Source organism: Scyliorhinus torazame, chromosome 5 (assembly GCF_047496885.1).
Source record: "Scyliorhinus torazame isolate Kashiwa2021f chromosome 5, sScyTor2.1, whole genome shotgun sequence".
Lineage (NCBI taxonomy): Eukaryota > Metazoa > Chordata > Chondrichthyes > Carcharhiniformes > Scyliorhinidae > Scyliorhinus > Scyliorhinus torazame.
This window is the reverse complement of record NC_092711.1, coordinates 154,705,765-154,727,141: the sequence shown is the minus strand read 5'-3', so window position 1 is coordinate 154,727,141 and position 21,377 is coordinate 154,705,765. Positions and strand designations below refer to the sequence as shown.

The following is a 21,377-nucleotide window of genomic DNA, read 5'->3' as shown; positions in this document are numbered from 1 at the left end:
TGTGAGAGAGAGAGAACCCAGTCAGTGTACTGAGAGAAACTGTGAGAGAGAGAGAACCCAGTCAGTGTACTGAGATAAACTGTGAGAGAGAGAGAGCCCAGTCAGTGTACTGAGAGAAACTGTGAGAGAGAGAGAACCCAGTCAGTGTACTGAGAGAAACTGTGAGAGAGAGAACCCAGTCAGTGTACTGAGAGAAACTGTGAGAGAGAGAGAACCCAGTCAGTGTACTGAGAGAAACTGTGAGAGAGAGAGAACCCAGTCAGTGTACTGAGAGAAACTGTGAGAGAGAACCCAGTCAGTGTACTGAGAGAAACTGTGAGAGAGAGAGAACCCAGTCAGTGTACTGAGAGAAACTGTGAGAGAGAGAGAACCCAGTCAGTGTACTGAGAGAAACTGTGAGAGAGAACCCAGTCAGTGTACTGAGAGAAACTGTGAGAGAGAGAGAACCCAGTCAGTGTACTGAGAGAAACTGTGAGAGAGAGAGACCCCAGTCAGTGTACTGAGAGAAACAGTGAGAGAGAGAGACCCCAGTCAGTGTACTGACAGAAACTGAGAGAGAACCCAGTCAGTGTACTGAAACTGGGTGAGAGAGAACCCAGTCAGTAACAAAAATAAGTAATGAAATTGAGTCCAGACATAGATCTGCATGAACTGACACCACTTTATTCACAGATTAACAGAGCAAACATTGTACTTGAATCAATGTTATTAATTGCTAGAATTTAATGAATAAAGGGTCAGATTAACTATATCACCTCCAGTATCAGATAGGCCTGTTTAATACAGAACAGGGTTAAACCCAGTGTCCAATATTAGAGGTCTCTGTGGCTGTTGGACGCCTAGTTTCACTGTACAGCTGACAAACCCACAGCTTCAGTGAACCCGTCTACCCAGGGTCTGTTTCTAAACCCTCATCACAACATATTACCTGGTTCGCTATTTATATATGGTCATCATGGTCAGACAGCTAACACAAAGCTCAACCAGAAACTATGGTTCTTCTTTCTACTGATTCCAGCTCCTATTCCAGCACCATCACCCCCCGATTAGTTGGAGGCCCGTTTCCCAGTCAGTCCTCCAGAACCTAGCTGTCTCTCTGTTTGTGTGATGTCCATGGCAGATTCCCAACAGGGTATTCACAGCTAACTTCAGCCCTCAGCTCCGTTGCCTGGCTGACATTGACACGAGAATTGAGAGACAGAAAGGTGCTGGAGGCTCAAATGGGAAGTTGAAACTTGTGGCTCTGAATCACCTGTTAGGATCTCTGTAAAGACCGGGATTTATTTTTGATCTACCTGTAGTGGAGGAAAAACACTATTTTCTATCCCAGTTAAAATCTCACAGTAACTTCAGTGCAGTGTTAATGTAAGCCCACTTGTGACAATAAAGATTTTTTTTTTTTTAAATGTTCCTCAACCCTTTTGTGGATCATTTCAGTGGAAACGTGCTCTCCCCCAGGCTCAAAGAGCATCAGCCCACTGGAAGCAAAGTCGTGAGACCGGCCAATCCAGCAGAAAGAAACCCTCCAACCCTCCCACTTCAACAAGTGTCAGAATGAACATGGTTCAGTCCTGGATGTGATTAACAACAGCAAAAACAGCAGAATCCAACCCCTGTTATCACTTGTGAACCTGCTGGTGTATCAGCAGGGATGTGGACCGAGTGAATCCCTTCCCACACACCAAGCAGGTAAAGGGCCTCTCCCCTGTGTGAACTCGCTGGTGTCTCTGCAGGCTGGATAACTGAGTGAATTCCTTCTCACACTCCGAGCAGGTGAATGGCCTCTCCCCAGTGTGAACTCGCTGGTGTGTCTGCAGATTGATTAACTGAGTAAATCTCTTCCCACACTGAGAGCAGATGAACGGCCTCTCCCCAGTGTGAACTCGCTGGTGTGTCTGCAGGTGGGTTGACCGAAAGAATCCCATCCCACAGTCAGAGCAGGTGAATGGCCTCTCCCCAGTGTGAACCAGCTGGTGTCTCCGCAGTGCAGATGACTTTCTAAACCTCTTTGTGCATTCAGAGCAGCTGAACGGTCTCTCCTCAGTGTGAACGCGCTGGTGAGTCATCAGGTCCTGAGAGCTTTTGAAGCCGCTCCCGCAGTCAGAGCATTTAAAGGGTCTCTCCTGGGTATGAGTGATATTGTGTCTCAGCAGGTTGCATAACCGAGTGAATCCCTTTCCACACTCCGAGCAGGTGACTGGCCTCTCCCCAGTGTGAACTGTCTGATGTGTCAGCAGTTGGGATGAACGACTGAATCCCACCCCACAGTCAGAGCAAGTGAATGGCCTCTCCCCTGTGTGAACTCGCTGGTGTGCCCGCAGGTTGGATGAATCACTGAATCCCTTCCCACACACAGAGCAGGTGAACGGCCTCTCCCCAGTGTGACTCCGTTGATGAGTTTCCAGCTCAGATGGGGCTCTGAATCCCTGTCCACAGTCCCCACATTTCCACTGTTTCTCCATGATGTGGGTGTCCTTGTGTCTCTCCAGGTTGGACAATCAATGATTTGAGATTCCTGTCTGTAAATTCTCACCTTTTAACATCCTGTAAAAGGAGTTTACAAAAGAAATCACGGTCAGCACAGGATAGAAATTCAGAACAGACAATTGTAGTTTCTGGAGAACATTTTTTCCCCTCTCATTCCCCAAAAGCTGTAAATCTCCATCCCACACACTCTCCCTCCATTCTCACTCTGCTGTGTCTAATATTCCCCCTCCCAATTCTCCTGAAGGTGCCGATTCAGGCTGATTGACAAATCCAAGCTCACTGCTTCCTGTCCTGGACACAGGGACCTGAAAATCTTCATGTAGGCTGCCAGAGAGACTATGTCACTGGACTAAAAATATGTATAATATAAAGACTGCATTCACTTCCTTCCCTTCCCAATTCTCATGGTGGTGCTGATTGATGCTGATCAACAAATCTAAACTCGAGACTTCCGGTGGCAGCCATGGGAGCTCCTGCCGCAAACGGACTTACGGGCCCTTTTTAGGAGCTTTAGCGGCTCTCCCTCAGTGAAATTCGACGGGGCAAGCAACGCTGGAAAGGTTCCCCACATCGGTGTATGGAGGGGACCAGAAGTAGGGCTGCCAAGCAAGCGAGTGCGGAGAAGCGGGTGGAACGGGCGCAGGAGCACAAAATGGCGGCCGGCTCGGGTCAGGCAGCGTGGGCCCAGTGGTCGCGGGAACAGCAGGACTTCCTCAGAAGCTGCTTTGCAGAATTAAAAATGGAGATTCTGGCCCCGATGAAGGCCTCAATGGAGAAGATGGTTCAGACCCAGAAGATGCAGGAAAAGGCGATTAAGGAGATCGAGAAAAAGGTCTCTGATAACGAGGAGGAGATACTTGCTTTGGCCGTCAGGGTGGAGGCGCATGATGCCTTGCATAAGAGATGGCAGGAGAGATTGGAAGACCTTGAAAACAGGTCCAGGAGACAAAACCTGCAAATTTTGGGTCTTCCCAAGGGTGCAGAGGGGTCGGACGCGAGTGCATTTGTGATCACGCTGCTGGGGACTCTGTTGGGGATGGGGGCATTCCCTCAGCCTCTGGAACTGGATGGGGCGCACAGAGTCCTCGCAAGGAAGCCCAAGACTAACGAACCGTCGAGGGCTATGGTGGTGCAATTTCACCGCTTCTCAGACAAGGAACGTGTCCTGCGATGGGCTGGTAAGGAGCGGAGCAGCAAGTGGGAGAACAGTGTAATTCACATATACCAGGACCTGGGAGCAGAACTGGCCAAGAGGCGCGCTGGATTGAACCGTGCTAAGACGGCCCTCCACAACAAAAGGGTGAAGTTCGGGCTGCTGCATCCGGCGAGGCTTTGGGTCACGTATCAAGACCGGCATCACTACTTCAATACACCGGACGAGGCGTGGAGAAGTTCAACTCAAGGTAAAGGACAGCTACACTTTGATGAAACGCTCTTTTGGGGATGTGTAACATGATATTGTCCTAACATAAGATTGTGGGTAATGTTAAATGTTTGAGGGGGCTGGGGAGGTGGCTGGAGGGAGATATGTTATGTTGTTTCCCTTTTTGTTGCCTGTTTCTCTGGCCATGCTCTCTGCATTTGCGGAGCGCAGCCACAGAGGGGGGAGAGGGGCCCTATACTTAGGGCTGCTCTTCAGGCATCTGGAGCTGTTTCTTTTATGGGGCTGGGTTAACCTCTGGGGTTTGTTTCGTGTTGGGGGCTGTAAAGGCAGTTAAATTGAGGCTTTCCATGGGAAGAGAGGGGCCCGATTAACTTGACAACAGGATGATTGGAGACAGAAGCGGGAGCATCCGGGGTCAGCATGGGTCAGCTGACTCATGGAAGCGTAATGGGGGGAGAATTAGTGTTAAGCTGGTGCTTGACTTGAGGGATTGGGATCGTGGGGCTGCTGAGGGGGGGGGGATGTTGCTTTGCTGACAGAAGAGGAGCCAACTTTGGGGAACAGCTGGAGAGTCGGGGGGGGGCGGCCTCCAATGGGAGGGCTCGAGTAAGCGGGGGGCGCGGGCTCGTGGCTGGCTGTAAAAGGGGGATGGTTAGTCGGCAGGGGAGGGGGGTTAACCCCCATCCAGGCTGATCACGTGGAATGTGAGGGGTCTGAATGGGCCAGACAAAAGGGCTCGCGTGTTCTCGCACTTAATGGGGTTAAAGGCAGACGTGGCCATACTACAGGAGACGCATTTAAAACTCGCTGACCAAACGAGGTTAAGGAGGGGATGGGTGGGCCAGGTGTTCCATTCGGGGCTGGACACGAAGACCAGGGGGGTGGCAATTCTGGTTAGTAAACGGGTGGCATTCGTGGCTGTGAGTATTGTGGCGGACAAGGGGGGCAGGTACATAATGGTGAGTGGAAAGCTTCAGGGGGCCCGGGTGGTGTTCGTGAACGTCTACGCCCCGAACTGGGATGATGTGGAATTCATGAGATGCATGCTGGGTAAAATCCTGGACTTCGAGTCACATAATTTGATCATGGGGCGTGACTTTAACACAGTCATTGACCCTGTATTGGACCGGTCAAAGTCCAGGTCAGGAAAGTGACCGGCAGCGGCTAAGGAACTGAGGGGTTTTATGGAAAAATGGGGGGGTGGGGGCGTAGACCCATGGAGATTTGCTCGGCCGAGGGCGAAGGAGTTCTCTTTTTTTCTCCCACGTTCACAAAGTTTATTCTCGTATAGATTTTTTTGTTGTGAGCAGGGCGTTGATCCCAGGGGTGGAGTACTCGGCCATTGCAGTCTCTGACCATGCTCCGCACTGGGTGGACTTGCGACTTGGTGAAGTGAGAGGGCAGCACCCACTCTGGAGACTAGATGTGGGACTGTTAGCGGACAAATTTGTGGGCGGATAAATAGGAACATCCAAAACTACTTGGAACAAACGATATGAGAGAGGTAACAGCAGCTACGGTTTTGGAGGCTCTGAAAGCAGTTATCAGAGGGGAGTTAATCTCTGTCAGATCCCATAGGGAGAAGAAAGAAAGAGCGGAGAGAGAGAGAGAGGCTAGTGGAGGAGATACTCAGAGTAGTCAGGAGTTACGCGGAGACCCCGAGACGGGGCTACTGAAGGAGCGCCGGAGACTGCAGGCGGAGTTTGATCTGCTGACCACAGGGAAAGCGGCAGCACAGCCGAGGAAGGTAAAAGGGGCAGTCTATGAGTATGGGGAGAAAGCGAGTAGAATGCCGGCGCACCAACTTCGTAGGAGAGAGGCGGCCAGGGAAATTGGGGGAGTTCAGGATAAGGAAGGTAACATGGTCTTGGATCCAGAGGAGGTGAACAAAGTCTTTAAGGAGTTTTATTGTAAACTGTACGAGTCAGAACCCCCGGCGGGAGGGGAAGGGGTGAAGTAATTCATGGACCAATTGCGGTTTCCAAAGGTGGAAGAGGATCTGACGGCGGGACTGGGGCCCCGATAGAGTTGGAGGAGATTGTTAAGAACCTAGAGTATGCAGTCGGGCAAGGCCCCGGGGCCGGACGGCTATCCTGTAGAATTCTGCAAGAAATTTTCGGAACTGTTGAGTCCACTCCTGCTAAGGACCTTTAACAAGGCTAGAGAGGAACCCTCCCCCCAACAATGTCACAGGCCTCGATCTCACTCATTCTCAAACGGGAGAAAGATCTGCTACAATGTGGGCCCAACAGACCGATATCGCTTTTGAACGCAGATGCCAAATTGCTGGCCAAGATTGATTAGAATAGAGGACTGTGTCCCAGGGGTGATAGGGGAGGATCAGACAAGCTTCGTGAAGGGCAGGCAACTGAACACCAATGTACGGAGGCTCCTAAACATTATTATGATGCGCTCAGAAGGAGGGGAGGCAGAAGTAGCGGCTGCGATGGATGCAGAGAAAGCCTTTGACCGGGTGGAATGGGAGTACCTGTGGGAAACACTAACAACGTTTGGATTCGGTGAGGGATTCATAGGATGGGTCAAATACTTTATCAGGCCCCCGTAGCAAGTGTGTGCATGAACTGGGTGAGGTCGGAGTATTTTAGGCTTCACCGAGGGACGAGGCAGGGGTGCTTCCTCTCCCCGTTACTATTTGCCCTTGCAATAGAGCCGTTGGCCATAGCGCTGAGAGCTCCAAAGAACTGGCAGGGGTTGGTTTGGGGGGGTGGGGGGGAAGAGGAGCATCGGGTCTCGTTCTACGCGGATGATCTGCTCCTTTATATTTCGGACCCACTAGAGGGGATGGGGGAGGTCATGCAGATACTGAAGCACTTTCACTTAAGATGGTAGAGAAGACCTTTCTGTACCTAGGTATACAGGTGGCTCGAAACTGGGATGCCCTGCACAAGCTTAACTTATCCGGGCTGGTAGAGCAGATGAAATGAAAAAATGAAATGAAAATCACTTATTGTCACAAGTAGGCTTCAATGAAGTTACTGTGAAAAGCCCCTAGTCACCACATTCCGGCTCCTGTTCGGGGAGGCTGGTACGGGAATTGAACCGTGCTGCTGGCCTGCTTGGTCTGCTTTAAAAGCCAGCGATTTAACCCAGTGTGCTAAACCATCCCCTGGATGGAGGGGACTTTAAAAGGTGGGACATGCTCCCGCTTTCTCTAGCGGGGAAGGTGCAGACCGTTAAGATGACGGTCCTCCCCAGATTTTTGTTTGTCTTCCAGTGCCTTCCCATCTTCATCCCGAAGACCTTCTTTAAGCGGGTGAACAAGATCATCTCGGGATTTGTCTGGGCAAATAGGACCCCGCAAGTAAAGAGACGGTTTATAGCGCAAAGTCGGGGGGGGGGGGGGGGGGGGGGGGGTGGGCTGCCGAATTTTTGCAGCTGCTACTGAGCGGCTAATATAGCCATGATTAGGAAATGGGTATTGGGGAGGGGTCGGCGTGGGAGCGGTTAGAGGCGGCGTCATGCAAAGGCACCAGCTTAGGGGCACTGGTTCTCGCCGGCACACTACTCCTCAAGTCCGGTGGTGGCGGCAGCACTGAGGATCTGGGGGTCAGTGCAGAAGGCACAGGAAGGTGGAAGGAGCCTCAGTTTGGACCCCGATATGCAACAATCACAGATTTGTTCCAGGCAAGATAGACGGAGGGGTTCAAAGCTGGCATAGGGCAGGTTTTAAAAGGATGGGGGGCCTGTTCATAGATGGGACTTTTCCCAGCTTGAAGGCGCTGGAGGAGAAATTTAATCTGCCCCCTGGAAATGCCTTCAGATACCTTCAGGTCCGCTCCTTTCGAAAAAAAGGTGGCGGCATTTCCGTTGCTACCCCCACATAGGATACACAATAGGGTGGTCTCTGGCACCTGGGTAAGGGTGGTGTCTGGCACCTGGGTAGGCTAACCAGCCTTTCTTGGACATCTACCAAGAACAACAGGAGGCGGAGGAAGCCCCAGGGTGGAACTTAAGGGCAAGTGGGAGGAGGAGCTAGGTGGGGAGCTGGATGCGGGCCTGTGGGCTGATGCCCGAAGCAGGGTTAATTCCTCTTCATCATGTGCCAGGCTTGGCTTAATTCAGTTTAAGGTGGTCCATCAGGCACACATGACGGCAGCGAGCATGTCCATATGTTCTGGGTATGTCCGGCTCTCAAAGGATTCTGGCAGGGTTTCGCTAAGGCAATGTCCAAGATCCTAAACACGCGGGTGGTGCCGAGTCCAGGGATCGCGATCTTTGGTGTGTCAGACGATCCGGGAGTTCAGGAAGCGAAAGAGGCCGAGGTTTTGGCCTTTGCCTCCCTGGTAGCCCGGAGACGGATCTTGTTAATGTGGAGACTAGAAAGCCCCGATTGTGGAGACCTGGGTTAGTGACAGAGCTGGGTTTCTCAGTCTTGAGAAAATAAATTTGTCTTGAGAGGGTCCATGATGGGGTTCTCTCGGAGGTGGCGGCATTCCTCGACTTTCGAGGAGAGCGTTAAAATGTCAGCAGCAGCAATCTGGGAGGGGGAGGGGGGGGGGGGGGTTCGGTTAGGTGGGGAAATGTTTGCTTGCTGTATATTCTTTTTTTTTGTATAATGTTAACGTGCACCTTCTTTTGTTAAATGTTGTTAATGGTTATGTAAAAATTTTGTTTCGATAAAAACCTTAATAAAAATAATTTTTGAAAAATAATTTCTAAATGAAATTGGATGGGTGCTGCAGGGTTACAAAATGGGACAGACTCGAGACTGACAGAAATGCTCAACAGAGAGTCAGCATCAACTCGAAATGTCCATTGGACTCCTGATGTTCTGTAATATATCCGACTGGAAATATATAACGTAGCGACAGTTCTACGTTACAAGACTGGAATAATCAATGTACTTTATTCCAACGCCACCAATAATGTATCTAATCTGTGCAATGTAACAACACAAGATATATCGCTGTCCTCATAGAATCAGAGAGTTTCACAGCAGCGCAAGAGGCCCTTCGGCCCATCCTGTCTGTACTGGTTATCAGGCACCTATCTATTCTCATCCCATTTTCCAGCACTTGGTCTGTAGCCTTGTGTGCTTTGACCTGTCAAATACTCATCTAAATGTTTCTTCAATGTTGTGAGGTTTCCCACCTTTACCACAATTCAGGCAGTGAGTTCCATATCCCACCATCCTCTGGTGAAAATGTTTTTCTTCAAATACCCTCTAAATCTCCTGCCCCTCATCTTAAATTTATGCCCGCTGTTTATCGACATGTCTACTAAGGGGAAAGGTTTCTTCCAATCTACTCTTGCAATGTCTTTTATAAATTTGTCGACCTCAATCACTTACCCCTCAGCTTCCTCAGCTGTAAGGGGAACAACTCCTAACCAGCCTTTCTTCACAGCTGAAACGTCCAGGCAACATCCTGGTGAATCTCCTCTGCACCCTTTCTAGTCTAATCATATCCTTCCTCTAGAGTAGCAACCATAACTGCACAGTACTGCAGCTGTAGCCTAATGCGCATTTTATACAGCTCCATCATAACCACCCTGCTCCTATATTCAATACCTCAGCTGATAAAAGCAAGTATCCCATATCCCTTATTATCCACCTTATCTCCGTGTCTTTCTGACTTCAGGGATCTATGGACATGCACACCAAGGTCCCTCTGGTCCTCTATGCTTCCTAGGATCCTACCATTCATTGTATATTCCCTTGCCTGGTTAGTCCTCTCAAAATGCATTACCTCACACTTTGCAGGGTTAAAATCATTTGCCACTGTTCTGACCATCTAACAAGACCATCTATAGCATCCTGTAATACAAGGCTTTCCTCCTATTTACCACTCCACCAATGTTTTGTCATCTGCATACGCTCTTGCCACCTACATTCACGTCTACATCATTAATGTACACGACAAACAGCAAAGGGCCCAGCAGCAATCCTATCGGAACACACTGGACACGGGGTTTCAGTCACAAAGACAACCTTCGACGATCACCCTCTGCCTCCTGCCACAAAACCAATTTTGGATCCAATTTGCCAAATTGCCCTGGATCAATTGGGCTCTTACCTTCTTGACCAGTCTCCCATGACAGACTGAAGCCTCACTGAAGTCCATGTAGACCACATCTACAGCACGGTAGCACAGTGGTTAGCACAGTTGCTTCACAGCTCCAGGGTCCCAGGTTCGATTCCGGCTTTGCTCACAGTCTGTGCGCAGTTTGCACGTTCTTCCCGTGCCTGCATGAGTTTCCTCCAGGTGCTCCGGTTTCCTCCCACAGTTCAAAGATGTGCAGGTTAGGTGGATTGGCTTTGCTATGGCTATGCCCCTCATGTCCGAAAAGGGTTAGGTGGGGTTACTGGGATAGGGTGGAGATGTGGGCTTAGGTAGGGTGATCTTTCCAATAGCTGGCACAGACTCGATGGGCTGAATGGCCTCCTTCTGCTCTGTAAATTCTACTGTGCGGAGTCTGCACATTCTCCCTGTGTGTGCGTGGGTTTCCTCCGGGTGCTCCGGTTTCCTCCCACAGTCCAAAGATGTGCGGGTTCGGTGGATTGGCCAAGATAAATTGCCCATAGTGTCTAAAATTGCCCTTAGTGTTGGGTGGGGTTACTGGGTTATGGGGATAGGGTGGAGGTGTGGACCTTGGGTAGGGTACTCTTTCCAAGAGCCGGTGCAGACTCGATGGGCCGAATGGCCTCCTTCTGCACTGTAAATTCTATAATTCTATGAACACGATCTCCCCCTGACAAAACCATGCTGACTATCCTTCTTTAATCCTTACCTCCCCAAGTGGAGATGAATTCTGGCCCTCGGAATTGTTTCCAACAGTTTCTCCACCACTGAAGTTAAGCTCACTGGTCTGTAATTACATGTTTTTTCCCTACTTCCCTTTGTGAATAATGGCACCACATTATCTGTCTCCAGTCCTCTGGCACCGCTCCTGTGACCAGAGAAGATTTGAAAATTATTCTCAGAGCCTCTGCAATCTCCTCTCTTGCCTCCCACAGCAGCCTGGGAAACATCTCATCAGGATTTAAACAAGTCACCAATTGAAGGTCAGAATAAGAAATGGAAAGGGGGAGAAAAGAAAGTGTTTTACTCACAGATGTTGGAGACAGGAGGAGGTTTCAAAGACAAAGGAGCAGCAGCTTTGCTGAGCAGCCAGTGACGGGCCCGGAAGCCGTTCGCTGATCTTCCCCTCCCCCGGCCCGGAACTGCGCATGTCCAAACTGCACATTGGCCCCGCCCCCGACAATCCTGCTGAAAGGCTCTGCTTTTCCAGCCAATCAAGTGCGGGCTATGTGTGAATGCAAATAGAGCTTCACACAGACTGAAACCTCCTCCTGTCTCCAACATCTGGGAGTAAAACTCTTTTCTCCCCCTTTCCATTTATTTTCTCATTCTCACCTTCAATTGGTCACTTGCAGCAACTGAAGGGAAAGGAAGTGAATCCAGGGAGGGTGCAGACTCTGGAAAGCTTGGCCCAGGTCTCTCTCTCTCTTTTAAAGTACGAAGTCTTACAACACCAGGTTAAAGTCCAACAGGTTTGTTTCGATGTCACTAGCTTTCGGAGCGCTGCTCCTTCCTCAGGTGAATGAAGAGGTCTGTTCCAGAAACACATATATAGACAAATTCAAAGATGCCAAACAATGCTAGGAATGCGAGCATTAAAGACATTTAAAGACATGTGGAGATGCCGGCATTGGACTGGGATGAGCACAGTAAGAAGTCTTATAACACCAGGTTAAAGTACAACAGGTTTGTTTTAAACACTACCTTTCGGAGCACTGTTCCTTCCTCAGGTGAATTCCTTCCTCTTTTAAAGACATTGACATCCTTTGCTCCCTCAGCTTGACATTTATTTGTCTGGCTAAATCGGTACCATATAACTCCAGACATATCTCTTTCCAAATGTTCACAATTAAAGGGCTGGTTTCCACAGAAGGGGCAGGAAATTAATATAGGACAGAGATATGTCTAGAGTTATCTGGTACCGATTAGATATGTTATTGATGGTTCAGTAATAAAGTATATTTATTATTATTTCTAGTTGTGTAATATTGTAAAACATAGAACATGGAACATATAGTGCAGAAGGAGGCCATTCAGCCCATCAATTCTGCACAGACCGACTTAAGTCCTCACTTCCACCCTATCCCCGTAACCCAATAACCCACCAAATCTTTTTGGTCACGAAAGGGCAATTTATCATGGCCAATCCACCTAACCTGCACATCTTAGATTGGATTGGATTTGTGTATTGTCACATGTACCGAGGTACAGTGAAAAGTATTTTTCTGCGAGCAACTCAACAGATCATGAAGTACGTGGGAAGAAAAGGGAATAAAAGAAAATACACAATAGGGCAACACAAGGTAAGGTCTTTGGACTGTGGGAGGAAACCGGAACACCCAGAGGAAACCCACGCAGACACAGGGAGAACATGCAGGCTCCGCACAGACAGTGACCCAGCGGGGAATCAAATGTAGGACCCTGGCGCTGTGAAGCCACAGTGCTATCCACCTGTGCTACCATGCTGCTACCGTACTGTAGCTACGTTATAGGGTTGTAAGTCTCTGGATTTCTCTTCCACAGGGATCAGTGGAGGCTGGGGTGGATGGTGGTGGGGGGGTTCACTGAATATATTCACAGAAGATTTAAAAAACATCTTTTTATTCGTTTTTTTTTACCATATTTTAACAATAAACACATAGTGACAGATATAATTGGTGGAAAATGGGTAGAGAGAACAAGCGATATTGCCAGCGGAAATACAAGCAACACATCGCAGAATTAATTTGGAACAGGATATTTGAGGGACCAGAGCCTCGAGATGAAATGCTGGATCAATTCAACAACCAGTTAACATTGACTGGGGAGTAGAGGCAGCATCATGTAAGGGCACAGGTTTGGGGGCATTGGTAACGGCACCTCTGCCGTTCCCGCCAGCACAGTACTGCACCAGCCCCGTGGTGGTGGCGGCCCTGAGAGTCTGGGGGAATGGAGGAAACATGTGGGAGCAGAGGGAGCATCGGTCTGGACTCCAATCTGCAATAACCATCGGATTGTCCCGGGGAGGCTGGATGGAGGGTTTCGGAGTTTATCAAAGAGCAGGGATCGAGAGGGTGGGAGATCTGTTCACAACAGGAGCTTTCCCAACCTGAGGGAGGTAGAGAAGAAATTTGAATTGACGGGAGGGAATGAGTTTAGGTACCTGTAGACGCGAGACTTCCTACGCAGGCAGGTCTCAACCTTCCCGCTCCTACCACCAAGGGGGATACAGGACAGGGTAGTTTCCAGAATCTGGGTGGGAGAGGTGAAGGTTTGGGACATCTATAAAGACATCATGGGGTCAAAGGAAACGCAGACTGAGGAGTTGAAACACAAATGGGAAGAGGAGTTAGGAGGAGAGATAGAGGACGATCTCTGGGCGGATGCGTTAAGTAGAGTCAACTCGTCCACATCATGTGCCAGGCTCAGCCTGATACAATTTAAGGTCGTTCACCAGGCACACATGACATTGGCCCGGATGAGAAGTTCCTTTGAGATAGAAGACAGGTGTGCAAGGTATGCGGGAGGACCAACAAACCATGTCCATATGTTCTGGACATGCCCAAAGCATAGGGGATTCTGGCAGGAGTTTGCGGATGTAATGTCCAAGGTGTTAAAAACAAGGGTGGCACCAAGTCCATAGGTGGCAATTTCCTTAGTGTCGGGAGATCCGGGAATCCAGGAGGAGAACGAGGCAGACGTTCTGACCTTTGGCTCCCTGGTAGCCCGGAGACGGATACTATTAACTTGGAGGGACTCGAAGCCCCCAAAGTCAGAGACCTGGCTCACTGACATGGCTAGCTTTCTCTGTCTGGAGAAAATCAAGTTCGCCGTGAGAGGGTCAATGTTAGGCATCGTCCGGAGGTGGCAGCCGTTCGTCGACTTCTTTAGAAAAAATTAACTGTCAGCAGACAGAGAGGGGGGGGGGGATAAATTTACATTTGTGTGCAAGGTGGGACCTGTGAGGGAGGAAGACGGTCTTTGCACTATGTTTATATTTGTATGTACACTGTTTCTTCTGTTATTGTTACAAAATCACAAATACCTCAATAAAATGTTTTTATAAAAAAAGAAGAAAGGGTAGTGCAGAAAGGGGAAAGAGGTATTAGATCGTCAGTTATATTTTTCTGACAGTTAAGTTATAATACTGTACTTAATAAAAGGTTATCTGTGTTAAAGTTACAAACTTGGTGACTGCAGATTCAGCCAAGAACCTCCGGTATTTTAAAATGACATCTAATTTCACTTGTATTGCAACTCCGGGTCAAGTGGGGCTGGAATTGACCGCGCACCAGCACAGGGTGTTGTGACATAATTTTCCCACATGGAGATGTGGGAAAGGGAAGAAAAGAGAGAGAGAGAGGGAGAAGAGAATGAGAGGACAAAAGAGGGAGGGAGAAGAGAGAGAGAATCATGGTTGGAGTTAAAGGCAGAAGTAAGGAAATTAAAGGAGGAGGAATAACCCTTCCCAGTCCAAATCCTAGTGGGGATCTGTTTAAATTTATATAAGCCCTCCCAAGATTTGAGGGGAAAGATGTAGAAACATTCTTCATGGCATTTGAGAAAATAGCAACTCAAATAGAGTGGACGAAGGAAGAGAGAGCATGCAAACTAAACTGACGGGGCAAGTGCAGGAAGTTTATACTTTCCTGTCAGAGGGGTTGTCTAAGGGTTACGACAAGGTAAAAGACTATTCTGGATGTATATCAATTAGTTTTGGAGCCAATGAGGCAAACGTTTTGGAATTTAAGGAAACAACCAGGACAGACTTATACTGAATTTGAAAGGACAATTTTAATCAGTGGTTATGAGCATGGGCGTTGAAACCAGCAATGGTGCTCTGAGAAAAATAATTTTCCCAGAAGAATTTAAGAATTCAATAGCTTCTGTGATAAGAATCCACGTTGAAGACCAAAGGGGGATGACCGCTAGACAAGCAGCAATAATGGCTGACCATTATGAGCTGATCCGTAAATTTAAATCTTTGTTCCGTCACCCCCATTATTTTGTTAATGACAGGAAGTGGGAGAGTGAAAGGAAGAGAGGTAGCCAAGGTAAGGAATAGATAGCTGGGAATGCTCGGAGGTCGTCTCCTCAGACTAGGAAGGAAGGTACTGAGCATGGAGGTGAGACTCAAAGGTCTCAGTGTTACCATCCCAATAAAGTGGGAAGCATTCGTACAGCCTGTTGGAAGTTGCAAGGAAAGCCCATGGGACTTGTTGAGATTCATAAGGAGGATTCGGAAAAGGCATCAAAAGTGGAGAATACTGCAGAGCAGACAGTTGCCCTAAGTGGAATGAGGAGACCCGAGGTCAACTCTGCTGTGGAAGCAGGTGTGGTGAGTGAGGTAGGTGAGAGATATGCAGGGCTTTGATCTGAGAGGAAGATCATCCCATTTTCATCAAATGATGGAGCCAAACCCAAAATTATTTCAAGGGTCACAGATCCTACACAAACTCTCTTACTGGAGAGGGATTTGGTTTTTCCTCTGGAGAGTTCAATGAAAGCTAAGGGGCTGGATTCTCCGCTGTCGGGATTCTCCGTTTCACCGGCAGCCCGGGGAATTCCCGATGGCATGAGGCTGCCCACAATGGGAAACCCCATTGGCCGGCTGGCGAGACGAAGAATCCCGGGGGCCCGCCGCAGCAGATTTCTGGTGCGGTCGGAGGGAGAATCCCGCCCACGGTGTTGGTGAATGGGATAAGTGGAGATTATATCCCAGTTCCATTGTATAAAGTACAATTGGAATGTGATTTATTATCAGGTCCTGTAGTTGTCAGAGTGGTTAAGAAGTTACCTGTAGACAGAGTAGACTTACTTTTGGGGAATTATTTGGCAGTTGTGAAGGTTGTAGCTTCACCCATGATTACAGAGTGTCTGAGGGAAGATAAGGAGACAAAACAGTTACGGGAACAGTTTCCAGATATTTCTCCGTCGTGTGTGGTGACCTGGCCAATGGCTAAACAAAGTTCATCGCCAGAGATTAAAGTCACACGACAATCAGATGGTAGAGCAGCCAAAACTATCCTTGAGAATGAGGATAATTGTGAGGAAGTGTTTGCTAGGACTTCATTAACTGAGGCCCAGGAGGCAGAACCAGAGTTATAGAGATTAGCACATTTAGGTCTCATGGAAGTTGAGGCTGAAATGGTTCCAAACTGTTATTACATTAAGAACGGAGTTCTGAGGAGGAAGTGGAGACATCCTCATAGACCTGTGGATGAGGAGTGGATGTTTGTTCATCAGATATCCCAAACATTGTAGGGAAATACTACGGGTAGCACGAGATACCAATGGCAGGACTTGTGGAAATTTGGAAAACCCAGGCATCAGTCAACAGGCATTCTTCCTAGCCAGGACAGCAAAGAATGTAGTCGATTCTGTAGAATTGGTCATACCTGCCAGGAAATAGGTAAACCGCAACACAGGATTAAACCCGTGCCTTTAATACCCATACCAGTGTTTTAAGAACCGTTTATTCAGGCATTGGTGGATTGCAGAGGATCGTTGTGTAAAATGAAGGCAGGGCTGAGCGGCGTCTCCCCAGTGTGAACTCGCTGATGCTTCTGCAGGTTGGATAACTGAGTGAATCCCTTCCCACACTGAGAGCAGGTGAATGGCCTCTCCCCAGTGTGAACTCGCTGGTGTGTCTGCAGATTGGAAAACTGAGTGAATCCTTTCCCACACTGAGAGCAGGTGAAAGGCCTCTGGCCAGTATGTACTCGCTGGTGTCTCTGCAGGGTGGATGTTTGAGTGAATCCCTTCCCACATTGACAACAGGTGAACGGCCTCGCCCCAGTGTGAACCCGCTGATGTCTCTGCAGGGTGGATGAATGACTGAATCCCTTCCCACACTGAGGGCAGGTGAATGGTCTCTCCCCAGTGTGAACTCGCTGGTGTCTCTGCATGGTGGATGAATCACTGAATCTCTTCCCACAATGAGAGCAGGTAAGTGGCCTCTCCCTGGTGTGAACTCGCTGGTGTGTCTGCAGGGTGGAGGAATCACTGAATCCCTTCCCACACTGAGAGCAGGTGAATGGCCTCTCCCCAGTGTGAACTCGTTGATGTCTCTGCAGATTAGATGACTGAATAAATCGCTTCCCACACTGAGAGCAGGTGAACGGCTTCTCCCCAGTATGAACCCGCTGATGTGTCTGCAGGGTGGATGAATTACTGAATCCCTTCCCACATTGAACACAGGTGAACGGCTTCTCCCCAGTGTGAATTCGCTGGTGTGTCCGCAGGCTGGATAACCGTGTGAATCCCTTCCCACACTGAGAGCAGGTGAATGGCTTCTCCCCAGTGTGAACTCGCTGGTGTATCTGTAGGTTGGATGACTGAATAAATCCCTTCCCACACTGAGGGCAGGTGAACGGCTTCACCCCAGAGTGAACCCGCTGATGTCTCTGGAAGTTGGATGAATCACTGAATCCTTTCCCACACTGAGAGCAGGTGAATAGTGTTTCTCCTGTGTGAACTCGCTGGTGTGACTGCAGACAGATTAAATGAGTGAATCCCTTCCCACATACAGAGCAGGTGAACGGCCTCTCCCCGGTGTGAATGCGTCGATGAGTTTCCAGCGCAGATGGGACTCTGTATCCCTTCCCACAGTCCCCACATTTCCAAGGTTTCTCCATGTTTTGTTAATCCCTGTGTCTCTCCAGGTTTGCCGGTCAGTTGAAGCCTCGTCCACACACAGAACACATGCACGGTCTCTCCCCGCTGTGAATGGTGTGATATTTATTCAAGCTGTGTAACTGGTTAAAGCTCTTTCCACAGTCAGTGCTCTGGAACACTCTCACTCGGGTGTGTGTATCTTGGTGCATTTGCAGTCACACTGATGTTTAAAATCTTTTGAAGTCAACAGATCGGTAAACCATTCTCCCTCTAGATTCAAAGACCAATGACATTTAGGCCCTGATGAATTGAGTGAGTATGTGAGACCGAGACATGATGTTTGAGATATCTGTCTGTAATTCCTCCTCTTCTAATATCCTGTGAAAACAGTTTGGAAAAGACATTACAGTCAGCATAAGATCGAAATTCAGAACAGACAATTCTACTTACAATGGAACATTTTTTCCTCTCTCATTCACCAAAAGCTGTAAATCTCCGTCCCACACACTCTCCCTCCATTCTCACTCTGCTGTATCTAATATTCGCCCTCACAATTCTCCTGAAGGTGCTGATTCAGGCAGATTAACAGATCCATGCTCACTGCTTCCTGTCCTGGACACGGAAACCATAACAAATCGGAGTTGCAGTCGGCCATTCAGCCCATCGACCCTGCCCAACCATTCAATGAGATCATTGGCCGATCTACCTCAGCACCATTTTCCCACACTATCCCCCATATCCCTCAATATCTTCTATATCTAGTAACCTATCAATCTCTGTCTTGAAAATACTTGATGATTGAGGCTCCACAGTCCTCTGGGGCAGAGACTTCCAAAGCTTCACCACATCCTCGAGTGAAGAAATCCCTCCTCATCTCAGCCTTCTTTCCATTTTCCCACCTGTTCCCCATAACCTTCATTACTCAGAAATCTATCCAACTCATCCGTAAAACTATTCAATGACCCAGCCTCCACTGGTCCCTGTGGAAGAGAAATCCAGAGACTAACAACCATCTGATGGAAGAGATGATTGGAAATATATAACATAGTTACTATACTATATTACACAGCTAGAAATAATAATAAATGTGCTTTATTACAGAACCCTGAATAATATATCGAATGTATACCATAGAACAAAGAACAAAGAAATGTACAGCACAGGAACAGGCCCTTCGGCCCTCCAAGCCCGTGCCGACCATGCTGCCCAACTAAACTACAATCTTCTACACTTCCTGGGTCCGTATCCCTCTATTCCTATCCTATTCATGTATTTGGCAAGATGCCCCTTAAATGTCACTATCGTCCCTGCTTCCACCACCTCCTCCGGTAGCGAGTTCCAGGCACCCACTACCCTCTGCGTAAAAAACTTGCCTCGTACATCTACTCTAAACCTTGCCCCTCTCACCCTAAACCTATGCCCCCTAGTAATTGACCCCTTTACCCTGGGGAAAAGCCTCTGACTATCCACTCTGTCTATGCCCCTCATAATTTTGTAGACCACTATCAGGTCTCCCCTCAACCTCCTTCGTTCCAGTGAGAACAAACCAAGTTTATTCAACCGCTCCTCATAGCTAATGCCCTCCATACCAGGCAACATTCTGGTAAATCTCTTCTGCACCCTCTCTAAAGCCTCCACATCCTTCTGATAGTGTGGCGACCAGAATTGAACACTATACTCCAAGTGTGGCCTAACTAAGGTTCTATACAGCTGCAACATGACTTGCCAATTCTTATACTCAATGCCCCAGCCAATGAAGGCAAGCATGCCCTATGCCTTCTTGACTACCTTCTCCACCTGTGTTGCCCCTTTCAATGACCTGTGGACCTGTACTCCTAGATCTCTTTGACTTTCAATACTCTGGAGGGTTCTACCATTCACTGTATATTCCCTACCTGCATTAGACCTTCCAAAATGCATTACCTCACATTTGTCCGGATTAAACTCCATCTGCCATCTCTCTGCCCAAGTCTCCAAACAATCTAAATTCTGCTGTATCCTCTGACAGTCCTCATCGCTATCCGCAATTCCACCAACCTTTGTGTCATCTGCAAACTTACTAATCAGACCAGTTACATTTTCCTCCAAATCATTTATATATACTACAAAGAGCAAAGGTCCCAGCACTGATCCCTGTGGAACACCACTGGTCACAGCCCTCCAATTAGAAAAGCATCCTTCCATTGCTACTTTCTGCCTTCTATGACCTAGCCAGTTCTGTATCCACCTTGCCAGCTCACCCCTGATCCCGTGTGACTTCACCTTTTGTACTAGTCTACCATGAGGGACCTTGTGAAAGGCCTTACTGAAGTCCATATAGACAACATCCACTGCCCTACCTGCATCAATCATCTTAGTGACCTCCTCGAAAAACTCTACCAAGTTAGTGAGACACGACCTCCCCTTCACAAAACCATGCTGCCTCTCACTAATACGTCCATTTGCTTCCAAATGGGAGTAGATCCTGTCTCGAAGAATTCTCTCTAGTAATTTCCCTACCACTGAAGTAAGGCTCACCGGCCTGCAGTTCCCTGGATTATCCTTGCTACCCTTCTTAAACAGAGGAACAACATTGGCTATTCTCCAGTCCTCCGGGACATCCCCTGAAGACAGTGAGGATCCAAAGATTTCTGTCAAGGCCTCAGCAATTTCCTCTCCAGCCTCCTTCAGTATTCTGGGGTAGATCCCATCAGGCCCTGGGGACTTATCTACCTTAATATTTTTTAAGACACCCAACACCTCGTCTTTTTGGATCTCAATGTGACCCAGGCTATCTACACACCCTTCTCCAGACTCAACATCTACCAATTTCTTCGCTTTGGTGAATACTGATGCAAAGTATTCATTTCGTACCTCGCCCATTTCCTCTGGCTCCACACATAGATTCCCTTGCCTATCCTTCAGTGGGCCAACCCTTTCCCTGGCTACCCTCTTGCTTTTTATGTACGTGTAAAAAGTTTTGGGATTTTCCTTAACCCTATTTGCCAATGACTTTTCGTGACCCCTTCTAGCCCTCCTGACATACAACAACACCAGACATATCATGAAAAATTAAATGAAAATCGCTTATTGTGCTGCTGGCCTGCCTTGGTCTGCTTTAAAAGCCAGCGATTTAACCCAGTGTGCTAAACCGGGTGGCACAGTAGCATAGTGTTTAGCACTGTTGCTTCACAGCGCCAGGGTCACAGGTTCGATTTCCGGCTTGGGCCACTGACTGTGCGGAGTCTGCACTTTCTCCCCATGTCTGTGTGGGTTTCCTCCGGGTGCTCCGGTTTCCTCTCACAAATTCCGAAAGACGTGCTTGTTAGGTGAATTGGACATTCTGAATTCTTCCTCTGTGTACCCGAACAGGCACCAGACTGTGACGACTAGGGGTTTTTCATAGTAACTTCATTGCAGTGATACTGTAAGCCTACTTGTGACAATAATAAAGATTATGATTATCTCTCTCCGATATTAATTTACTGTCACCTTAAATGACAGCTATGCTGGGGAAATCAGCACTTTAATTGTGAACATTAGGAAAGAGACCATCCTTTTAGCCAGACAAATAAATGTGTCAAGCTGAGGGAGCAAAGGCTATGAATGTCTTTCAGAGAGAGAGACCTGGGCCAAGCTTTGCAGAGTCTGCACCCTCCCTGTATTCACTTCCTTTCCCTTCAGTTGCTGCAAGTGACCAATTGAAGGTGAGAATGAGAAAAGAAATGGAAAGGGGGAGAAAAGAAAGTGTTTTACTCACAGATGTTGGAGACAGGAGGAGGTGTGAAGCTCAATCTTCAATCACTCCCATTGGCTGCAGGACCAGAGTCCTTCCGGTCGTCCAACTCTTCCCATTGGTCAACACCAATGCTGAAAAGTCAGGAGGTGAG

The 21,377-nt window shown here is 48.3% G+C and overlaps 1 protein-coding gene across 2 annotated transcripts; it reads right to left on the bottom strand.

Moving 5' to 3' along the window:
• Positions 1-643: 643 nt before the first annotated feature.
• LOC140420166 (uncharacterized) lies at positions 644-21,317 on the bottom strand. Of its 2 annotated transcripts, XR_011946217.1 has the most exons (3): positions 21,248-21,317; positions 15,710-17,886; positions 644-2,544 (listed from the first exon to the last, which is right to left on the bottom strand). XR_011946217.1 is itself a non-coding variant. In XM_072504186.1 (2 exons), the coding sequence occupies exon 2, from the start codon at positions 17,526-17,528 to the stop codon at positions 16,371-16,373; it is 1,158 nt and encodes a 385-aa protein (XP_072360287.1). In that variant the 5' UTR covers positions 17,529-17,886; positions 21,248-21,317; the 3' UTR covers positions 12,497-16,370. The 2 variants fall into 2 exon arrangements, 1 of the variants encoding a protein (XP_072360287.1); XM_072504186.1 differs by lacking the exon at positions 644-2,544 and having other exon boundaries at positions 12,497-17,886.
• Positions 21,318-21,377: the final 60 nt, after the last annotated feature.